Here is an 11,984-nt window from a genome sequence, read left to right as displayed (position 1 = left end):
AGAGCTTGAGATGTTTGAATTTGGTTGAAGATCTTGGTGGAATTTTGGAGAGGGCTTAGAGAGTGTTTTGAAGTAAAAAAAATATGACTAAGTATGGGACATTTATAAAAAATGTCCCCAACCCGCTAAAAAAAAAAGCTTACTGGAATTTGCAATTCTGCCGAGACAGGTTTTACGAAAATGGTCATAACTCCCTCATCCTAACTCGGAATGAGGTGAAACCAAGTGCGTTGGAAAGCTAACTCAAAGGGCTTTAATTTAATAGGTAGTGGCCCTTCCAGTTCCTTGTGTGCTAAGAGATATGCCTCTTTAAAGTTGACCCTCCAAATCGCATTTTTTGCGATTTTCGAATTTTGATACGGTTGCTCTAAAATTCGGGTTAGACCCATTTATTTGACCCCCTGAATAAGAATATGAAGTCGAATTTCCGAAATCATGCACTGATTTTGAGATATATGGAAATTACATTTCTAGGTGTTTCCGAAGCACATTTTCGGGCATTTTTGGGGTCGTTTCAATATATATATATATATATATATATAGGATTTGAGGAACCGAAATAGTAGAAGCCTCATTTGTTTATCTATTGAGATGAAAATGAACATTGATGTAATTCTATCTACGAATTATGGGAAAATGTGAAAATCAAAGAAAAGAAAGTAAAGATAGAAAGCAATCAAGAGGTATATTAATTAAGACCTAAAGTCATTAATCCTACATGAAGCACCTACCTCTTACGATGACCTTGAGAAAAATTGATTCACCTCGCAATCAATGTTTCTATACAAATATTTAACCAAAGCTTGTACCAAACTCACAAACACTTTTTTCAAGAGGTTCAATACCAATATTCAAAGCAATCCACAAAAATGAGAACCTAAACTAGCTGTTTATAATTTTAGGCTAATTATTACACAAGACTCAAAGGTGACCCAAAAAATGTACATTGACGAGCTTAGTAATCCCATTGCCAATTAATAACTTTAGTGTGTCATCCAAAAGGACAGCGTCATCACCAAACTCATGTCCATCAATGGTTAATTTTGCCGCAGATGAGGACTTTGGCGTGTCAGCAAATTAGACACTTGTGTCGCCAAACTCACCATATTCTTCCATTGTCTTCCCTTTAACCTTCAATGCTATCATCCATATGTGGAAGCCCTTAATTTGGTTCTCAACAAGGTCTATCCAAACAAACTTCAAGGTATGAAATCCTTTCTTTATGATCGATCAACACAAGCTCAAGAACTTTTATCTTCGTGAACAACCCTTGCATCCTTTGAAGTTCGCTTTTAGTGAGCAGCCTTAAGTCAATATGGATTGCATCCAACATGACATCTTTGTGCAAAATCATATGAGCAAAGGAGATGATGGAAGTGCGAGAAAGTGAAATGAAAGAAAAAAAGATTTTGAGGTGGAAAATAACGTGACGGCATGTGTAATACACTGCACGTCAATAAGATTAGTTCTTCAATTTAAAAAGAGTATTAAATTCCCTTCAAACATTAATAAGAGGGTAAACAATCATACATAAAGTCATATTGCTAAAGTAAATTTCATGAAAAAGTTGAGAATGAATTTTATGTATCACATTATCTGTCTTTATGTTGATTATAAGTAATAAGAGTTAGGATAGGTGTTAACTGCAATAAAATTACCGAATCAAACTCATACTTGGATCCCAAATCTAGATCGTAAAACCTTTTTTGGATTCTTTACCTTCTTTGTTTACTTAGGGCATGTTTGGAAAGTCGACCTACTAATTGGATTTGGTGTAATTGGGTGTAATTACATCGCCTGCATGTTTGGTTAACCATGTAATTACTTGGTCAACAAATAATTGGATGTAATTGGGAGGGGATAATTACACTCTTCATTTCTCAAAGAGGGGCTGTGAACTCCGGCTAATTACATGGTGTAATTACAAGTTGGTTACTTTTTAATTTCTTGTTTTATTTTTTTATTTTATTTTATTGTTTTAACTAGTAAAATTATTCGCGCTTCGCGCGAAAATTTAATATCACGGAATATATAAAATAATATTTAGAACCTATTAGGCATTAAAACTAAAACACTATATTATCTTACATACAAGATTACGTAGTAACAAACATTAATAATGTAAAGAAAAATAAAAATTATTATACCTTATCATTTATCTTTAATAACATAAACATAAATTAATGGCTGTAAAAATACATATCAGGATCTGTAACATAAGCAATGATGTCAGTGAGTCATTCAACAGAAGCAACGTACACAAATATTTAATTGTGAAGAAGAAGAAAAGGAGATTCAGAATTTTCGTTGTTTTAAAATGAGATCAGGAGATCTCTCTATTTATAGACAACAAAGAGTAGTGTGAACAAATGATTATTGGGCCTTATCAGAAATGTTACAACTATTTGGGAAAGTTGCAATTCTTCGGAAAAGTCACAACCTTTCATAAAAGTTGCAACTCTTCATTAAAGTTGCAACTTTTCATAAAAGACACAATTTTTCATAAAAGTCGCAACTCTTCATTAAAGTCACAACTTTTCATGAAAGGGGAAGACTAGTTTTTAAAATAAATAAATTAAAAGAAAATTTTGGTTTGTGGTGACGCTACGTAGGCGGGCCTAAGGTTCTCTTATATATATATATATATATATATATATATATGATTTATTCTTAGTTCTATTATTTTAAATTATTTTTTGTTTTCATTCTTCTAGAAATATATATTTTTTTATTTTATATTACTTATATTTCATTTCCTTTTTATTCTTAGCATTTACTTCTTATGATTCCATGAGATTTTTTATATTTATTCTATTTTTATTTTTTTCACTAGCATAATTTTTTTAGTATTCTAATTTTTAAATTGAAGGAAAATTTATTGTAATAAAAGGCTATAGATTTACGTTTTTTTAAGATCACATTTATGTACATTATGTTAAAATTTGGCATATGAGTATTACATTAAATTTCTTTTAGAATTAAGAACTTACGTTATATTTTCAATTACATTTGTTTTAGTAGTATTGAGTTGATGCTTAAAATTGCAAGTCATTTATTTTTTAATTAGATTTGATAGATTATCTTTTTTTCAAATATTTTCATAATTTATGACATTATATTTACAATATAATATTTTTGTAAACATGTATGTATGATGTTGACAAAATTTCTGTATTTTTAGTTTTTATTATTAATTTAATTAATATATAATAACTTGAAAAACATAAATCGATTTTTTTATATAATAAAGAACATATGTTTGTTGATTAATACATTTTCAAAAGATAATATATATCTTCATTATTTAATTCAAATATCATTTATAAAGTCTCTTACATGTCTAATATAAATTTTTAATTTTAGATAATTAACTTCTATCTTAAAATTTAATATAACCTTCTGATTGTTATTGTGCAACCAATTGTACATTTGTAATTACACTGTAATTACATTGTGGCAAACAACATATCAATGTAATTACTAGATTGTTTACTGATAATTATTTATCCTACAATTACACCAATTCCAATTACCTGATGACTTTTCAAATAGACCCTTAGTAAATTTGGTAGACTAATGAGTCAACTAGTGTGAGATATAATGTATAATAATTTCAGGGATACAATGCAAGATTATTTTATCCTACATTTAATAGGAAATACTAGGTAGTCTTGATTATTTATCCCATCATTTATTTCTTAATGATGGAATAAATTATTTAATATATATAATAGAATAATTATCTCAAAATAACTTATACCAAGATAATTAATTCTAAAATTAACTTGTTGCCAACAAAACGACCCAAGTTGCAAGTCAAAAGCTCTATGAATTAATGGGGTCCTGTGAATGGAGCAGACAACAAATAGGAAGTTGCAATAATAAATACTTTTTATGCTAGTAACATTTTTTAAAAATTTGTCTAAAAAAATGTCGAAATAATCAAACTTTAAAGTTCTCTTTTTATCCCTAATGAAATACTTCATCTGTTCACTTTTACTTGTCACTTATTCTTAAAATAAATTTTTATTTTTACCTGTCACTTTTAATATATTAAAAAAAGATAATAATTCTTTTTCATGTGTTACTCTCGATATTAAATACTTATTTTCCAAATCATTTTTCAAGGGGTCATATAATAGGGACAGTTTGATAAAATATCTATATCAATATTTATTTTTTTAATGAGTATGCCAAGTCAAAATATGACAAGTAAAATTGAACCAAATAAATAATTTACAGCCCGACAAATATTTTACACTACAAGCTATAAAATTTACATTAAATGAGATGGAGAGGAATAGTTAATGAATTAAATGGTAGCAATAGATTCTCCAGCAAATAGTGTTGTCCTTTTCTGTACACATTCATAGTTAGTGTGAGGTCTACAAACAATTTAACAAGTCCAAGTCCAAGTCCAAGTCGAAGGTGTGAACTGTGAACAGAATATTGGGAGTTGGGACAAAGTGTGTAGTGTGAACACATGACATTATTCCTTCCCTTCTTACTCTGTTCAAACCTAACCACCCTTCTAACTATAGTTTAGTTTAGCAAACTCTTGAGTGTGAGTGTGTGAGTGTGTGAGTGTGAGTGTGAGTGTGTGTGAGTCAATCTAAAACCTTCAGTTGGGACGACATAGACATTCTTGAAGGTTCCTATTATACTAGACAATTTACTGGTTAGTAATTTCTTCGCTTCAAAAAGAATGATGTACCTTTGTTTTAGATTATTTTAAAAGAATCACCATTTTTCATTTTTGATTATATTTTATTTCAATTTTTCATGTGACGTGTATATATATCTTTTCTATCTACCTCAAATGGAGCTAGTTGTTTTTCTTCCGATTTCTCACATGGAGCCAAAAGAATTATACCGTATAATAAATAATAATTGAATTATTTTGGATTAAAAAAAAGAAGTCAATTCAATAAATATCTTGCCTTATTTACACAATAGAAAACATCTAAACAATACCGTGACAAATCTAATGGATGATCCAAATCTAATGTTACGCTATTCAATTTATTTGAATACAATACTTTTAACATGGAAACATTAATTTATGTGTATAAATTTACCTTTAATTGATAACAGATATGAACTTATAACTTTTAAATATAATAGATTGAACTTAAAATTTTTAAATTTTTAACTTATAAATTTTAATTTTGAATCTGTCTCTACCCTACTATGAATTTTAGTACTCCCATCAAGAAAAACATCATTTGTACGATTAGAATCCTAATTATATTTTGTTCTCAATAATTTTAACTTTTTGAACATTCATTTAGCCTCTCAAGTCAAACATTAAAGAGAAAAGTTTGGACGAGGAAAAAAGAATATCTTGACAAGTTCAATTCAGTTGTTGTTTTGATATTATGATTCAAAATCTTATATTAGATGTTGAAACGTTCCATCTATCACTTAATTACTTATAATTATAGTCAAGTAATGTAATAATCCACCTGCTCTACTTTACTTATAGTTGTTCCCTACTAATTTTTTAATTTTTTTTTCCGGTTTTAGAGGATTTAATCCATTTATTTTATATACATTAAAAACTGTTTTTTTTATTATAGAGATTGATGATGATCATGTGTACATATTCAACTAACAATAGTTTGTCTTATTTATGGTTTACATAATTATTTTGAAATTTGTTTGAGACAAGAAAGGTCATATTGGTCATTTAAATGAAAAGTTTTGTCTATCTGTAATCCCCAAGGGATACGGACTACCACTTGCAGTTATGATTAAAATTAAATAAATAAACCAATTGCACTTAATTAAGTATTAACAGAAATTAACATTTAATCTTGCCAGGTGGCACGTGGATGACGATACTAGGGTGACAACATTGAGAAACGTCATCAGTTAACGACTAAAAGCATGTTGACGCTCTTTGTAGCGCGTTCCAAACCAATGCAATCGCATTCATTCTTTGCTACTACTTTCTTGGAAAATAAATATATCCATTAAAATTAACTATTTTTTGGAATTTGCCAAATGATCCTTTTGTCTTTTTAATTTTTTTCCTTAAAATTACATATTGGCAATGAAAAATTCATCAAAGAGAAGGGTAATATCCATTACCACGTGACCAACATCTATTGATCTTAATACTTTAGAGTTCGAATAAAACTTTCTTGCTAGTTAATTTTTTAGATCAATCTTGTAATCTATGAATAGTCTATTCTCTTCGTTTATAAAAATATTCTAATTCCAATCAAATATAAGGAAGTTACCTTTATACTCTTAAACTCCAAGAATCCATTATTCATCAAGTCCCTAACTGACTATGAACCATGGGTGAAGCCACCTTAGGCGAAGGATGGTTCGATGCACATTCTTTGCCTGGATAATTATGTGATGTACAAACAAAGGTTAAATGTTAGTTACTATGCGTGTATATTTAATTTTGCAGATCCTTAATACCAATGAGAAAAAAAATTGCACACTCTTAACCAAAATTCCTGACTCCATCACTGTCTGAAGTCAACACCCATAGCATCATCGAAGCCCCAATAAAGCTTCACACGATCGACTCTCATTCCCATTTATACACTTGTCCTTGATCTCGTATAAATTTAACTTTACCATTTCTTTTGATACTAGTAAAGAAAGCATGGACGCTGCCCGACTCCAATATTAATAAAGTTATATTGTTACTCTCTCCGTCCCATATTAGATGAGAATCTTACTAAAAATATTTTTTCATATTATTTGAGCACTTATTAAATTAGGATAAAATTAATTAATTCTTTTCCATTTTACCCCTACAATTAATATGACCATTCCTATATTGTATGTATATTTTTTGTAACTCATTTCAAAGTGCATTATAAACAAAGGGCAAAATGGTGAAGTCTTTCAATGTATTAATGATTTCTTAATCACCGTGTAAAGTTGGAAGTGCCAATCTAATATGGGACGGAGGGAGTATAGTTTATGTACTGTTATAAAATTAGTAAAGATTGTTATAATATATTTTGCTCATAAGTGAGCTAATATAGAAACTTATTTGTCATTTGTCTTTTTAATTTCAATTTTAAATAGCAAATAAATGTAGCGATAAGATTGAGGATAGAGATGAAGCATATCTTTCTAAATTTAAGTAAAAATAAACAGAGTAGAAGTAACATTAGGGTTATCGATAGGACAATTCATTCGGTTATTTTTAAAAAAATTATATCATTCAATTTTTGGCTATTTTATAATGTATAACCAAAATTAAAATTTTAAAATCATCCCAATCCTAATTTATGTGACACAAGCAGTACAAAAATTAGTCTTTTTTTTTGTTGTCTTGTAGATATTTTAAGTTATTATTTATTGTAAATTATAATACTTTTTATTAAAGTTTGTAATAACATATGTTACTTTTTATGTTTGAGAGTTAAACCAATTTTTTTTTATATGTCTTTTAATTTTATATGTGTTTTGTTCTTTTCCATTTTCAAAAACTAATACTCTCTCCGTCCCATATTAGATGAGAATCCTACTAAAATTTATTTTTTCATATTATTTGAGTACTTATTAAATTAGGATAGAATTAATTAATTCTTTTCCATTTTACCCCTACAATTAATATGACCATTCCTATATTGTATGTGTATTTTTTGTAACTTATTTCAATGTGCATTGATATAAACAAAGGGCAAAATGGTGAAGTCTTCCAACGTATTAATGATTTCTTAATCACCGTGTAAAGTTGGAAGTGCCCATCTAATATGGGACGGAGGGAGTATAGTTTATGTATTGTTATAAAATTAGTAAATATTGTTATAATATATTTTGCTCATAAGTGAGCTAATATAGAAACTTATTTGTCATTTGTCTTTTTAATTTCAATTCTAAATAGCAAATAAATGTAGCGATAAGATTGAGGGTAGAAATGAAGCATATCTTTCTAAATTTAAGTAAAAATAAACAGAGTAGAAGTAACATTAGGGTTATCGATAGGACGATTCATTCGGTTATGTTTAAAAAAATTATATCATTCAATTTTTCGGCTATTTTATAATGTATAACAAAAATTAAAATTTTAAAATCATTCCAATCCTAATTTATGTGACAGAAGCAGTACAAAAATTAGTCTTTTTTTTGTTGTCTTGTAGATATTTTAAGTTATTATTTATTGTAAATTATAGTACTTTTTATTAAAGTTTTTAATAACATATGTTACTTTTTATGTTTGAGAGTTAAACCAACTTTTTTTTATATGTCTTTTAATTTTATATGTGTTTTGTCCTTTTCCATTTTGAAAAATCAATACTCTCTTTATTTTATATGTCATTTCTTTTTATAAATATATTAGTTATTCCCTTTTCTTATTGAAACAAATGTTGATTTGTGGTGAATACTTATTCTCTTTTCTTATATAGTAATATATATTTATGCAGGTCAAAATTGTTCATGAACCTGATCGATAATTGTCATTATCACTAGAGAGGAAAGCAAAAGATTCGACTAGTGCGCGTGGGGGTCGTTTTTTCCACAAGCTAAGGTAACGGGGAATTTTCCTTGTAAGCTTCCATTAATTTACTAAGAATTCACCATTTCCAACTTTTCTTCCATATATATATATCCCCTCATCTTTCTTAACTTCTTGCTCACTTCTTACTAAACAATTATAAAATACACAAATGGATAACTCATCGACTGATCTAAACAGAGCAATCGAAGGGTTAATTCGTGGTCGAGAATTTACTCGACGACTAAAAGAGATGATCAAGAAACCTCTTGTTGTTGGTGGTGAAGTTGCAAACATTATGGCTGAGGAATTAGTTGCCAAAATTATGGAATCATTTTCTGAGACTCTCTCCGTTATAAACAATTCCGATGTCATCATCACTACGCCGGTTGAGGTCAAGTCGCCGGAAGATTATTCTAGTGGAAGTTGCAAGAGTTCAGATCGAAGAGGATGCTACAAGAGAAGGTGATTGATTAATTTCATTACTTACTAATTTTTCATGGAGGTTATTTTAGTCTTTTTAACGTTGATGGTCACAAGTTTTGATTGGTTCTCTTTTAGTTAATTATTGTGAAGTTTGGTTGGTTGTTGATTGGTTATTGACTATTTTGTCCTTCCACAAATGCTAGAAATATTTCAGGTTGGTTGGTTGGTCCCTATAAAGGATTGGTGATAATTAGATTGATTAAGATTTGTTCATATTGAATTCATGATGAGGGCCGTGGGGTTATCTATTTCTTATATAGTTTATTGTACTACTCATTAAATTACAATAATCATAGAGCTCACGTAAAGTACCATTGCACCATTAGGAGTCCTTTGGTGTGAGACAGGCCTATTTTATCTTGCGCTTGGCTTGGTTTGAGTTATTAGGCAAATGTAAGATTATTTATTCACTATTTATACCTTAGTAATGACATGAGTTATCTCATATACATATAGAATAACTTATCCCAAAATAGCTTTTCTCGAGATTAGTAATTTCAGGATAACTTGTTCCCAATCAAATGACCTCTTATATAATTAGCTTGTGTTATTTTAGAAACAAATTTCTCATAAATGTTTTGGAAAATATACAGGAAAACTTCAGAATCAAACATAAAGGAATCCTCAGATTTGGTGGATGATGGTCATGCTTGGAGAAAATATGGACAAAAACAGATCCTTAATTCCACTTATCCAAGGTTTGAAATTTTAATAATTACAGAGTAGATGTGATAGATATATAGTTAATCCATATATTTTATATTTGTTTTTATCTATTTATTTATAATAATAATAAAATGAATATGTATGCAGGCACTACTTTAGGTGCACACATAAATATGATCAGAAATGTCAAGCAAGCAAACAAGTACAAAAAATCCAAGACAATCCACAACGATTTAGAACAACATACTATGGACATCACACTTGCAAAGCTTTTCCTAGAGTTTCACAAATAATATTGGATTCTCCAATGGATGGAAATTCTAATTATATTAGTTTTGATCAAAATCATACATTTCCATCAATAAAACAGGAAACCAAAGAGGAAGTAGTTTTCGGCTTCTATCCTAAAATTGAAGATCAAATTCAATCATCAAGCTCTGATTATTTTCTTCCCAATGATCATGATCATGATCATCTCACTCCGGCAACATTTGAAGCCTCCGGTAGCCGTATGACGTCGCCCGATGTTATGTCATCTGGGGTTTACTCTTCTTGTACTACTACTAGCAATGATAATCTTGAGATAGATATAGATTTTGAGGAGGTTCTTTGGAATTTTGATCAAGTGTAGCTATAGCTTGATAGAGATGGTGTACAAATTTTGTATTATCTTGACTTAGACTTTGCATTAAAGCATTATTAGGTTTTATATGAAAGTATAAATTTGACTTCCACATTTTATTATTCCGCAATAAGGGTAGCCTACTGTAGTTGTTTATTTTTTGTTTTTTTCCCTCTAAAGTTTAAATAGGTATATGTTAAAAAGTCATCGCCAACATAATTGTAATTTTAAGCTATTTCAAAAAAGAATCTAGAAGAATTGGGAGGAAAGCTTTAGAATGAGAATTCTAGTAGTGTAGTTCGAGATAAGGCAAAGAAGAAAAACCTAGAACTTCTAGAATGAAGTAGTTGAGAAATAATTCACTAGATCCTTCTATTATCTACCTATAAATAAAGATTGTTTATTTGAGATGTATGTATACTCAAATGTAAAGTGTGCTCAAGAGAAGAATGAATGCTAAAGCAAGCAACAAGTGAGTGATCAAGTGAAAAATAAGAAAGAGCAACAAAGAGAGTTGCTACAGTGTGAGTGCAGTAAAAATTGAGTATAAAATTGTTTGACCAAAATTGGTTAAATCTAAGTTGTGAATAATCAATTGTGCCCAATTCAGCAAGTGCTATCAAAGCCTAGTAGCTCAACAAATGTAGCAACTCCAAGGGCGATCCTAGAAGCTACTATTAGAGGCACTAATCAATGGTTGATTTTGCAACGTGGAGCGCAAGAATGAATATTATTTTCTCAGCAATGAATATGGGATATCGTTGGTGGATCAAACACTATACAACCAACATATGTTGAAGCAACAAGAACGTGAAATGTCATAGTTGTAAAGGCCTCCATGCAGTTGTATCACACCCATACACACAAGTGTACGTGATCACACATATTGAAGTGATTGTAAATAATTGAATATACCAATCACACAAGGACTTAGTTGCTAACAAACAATTGATTTGACTATTATAATTAAGTAAACAAGTGTTGCCCAATTCAAGTGAGTTTGGTTGGCTGTTTACACTACTAATTATGACTAAAAGAAGACAAGTATATGTAAAACCCTGAACATTTATAAGCTAAGGTCCAAATCATTCTTCATCTATGTGTAAGGTCATATCGGGGGATTCTTAAATTATTCTTAGGTGTTAAGTTCAATTATTTAGTGTGAGAATGAATTTGGATATGAATTAAGGTGACAAGAATGCCCTAGCACAACGTTGAGTTGAAAGCTTTCTTACCGATTAAGTTTTGACATAAGATTCTACTTAGGTGAACTTTAAATGATCATCTCTCACAACAGAGAATGAATTAGTGACCCCTTACTTATCAAATTGAAGGTATACAAGTCATCTTTTCAACGCCACAAAATTTACCTCATTTTGAGTTCGGAGTAAAACGTTATGACTGTTTTACCAGAGACAACCACAACAGAGTTTTCTGAGTTAGTTCCTATGAATCCCTTTACAGGACACATAAGTTTCTATGACCCGTACTTCCAACTCATGGAAAAATATTAAAAAGTCAAATTTTGAGGTCCAATTCCTACAGACCCATGTACAATCCGTAGGTCAAACCACGAACCATAGATGGCCCTGTGGAAGGTTTTCAATAATTTTTTAAGAGGGTAGTTCAGTCTTTTTCCACTTCTTCTAAGCATAAACCCCAACGTTCTTACATCTGAATAAGGTTCTAAATAGTATTAATCGACCCTATTGCTCTCATTAATGCTTCAGAGTCTTA

General features: G+C 29.7%; 1 protein-coding gene across 1 annotated transcript; it reads left to right on the top strand.

The window, feature by feature from the left end:
• Positions 1–8,609: 8,609 nt before the first annotated feature.
• On the top strand, positions 8,610–10,366 carry LOC125870770 (WRKY DNA-binding transcription factor 70-like). Its single transcript, XM_049551280.1, has 3 exons — positions 8,610–8,938; positions 9,553–9,657; positions 9,773–10,366. Exons 1-3 carry the CDS (start codon positions 8,646–8,648, stop codon positions 10,254–10,256), a joined length of 882 nt encoding a protein of 293 aa, XP_049407237.1. The 5' UTR covers positions 8,610–8,645; the 3' UTR covers positions 10,257–10,366.
• The last annotated feature ends 1,618 nt before the right edge of the window (positions 10,367–11,984 follow it).

Source organism: Solanum stenotomum, chromosome 7 (genome assembly GCF_019186545.1).
Source record: "Solanum stenotomum isolate F172 chromosome 7, ASM1918654v1, whole genome shotgun sequence".
In the NCBI taxonomy this organism is placed as follows: domain Eukaryota; kingdom Viridiplantae; phylum Streptophyta; class Magnoliopsida; order Solanales; family Solanaceae; genus Solanum; species Solanum stenotomum.
Note: the sequence above shows the minus strand (reverse complement) of the source record. Positions and strands in the feature narration are given on the sequence as shown.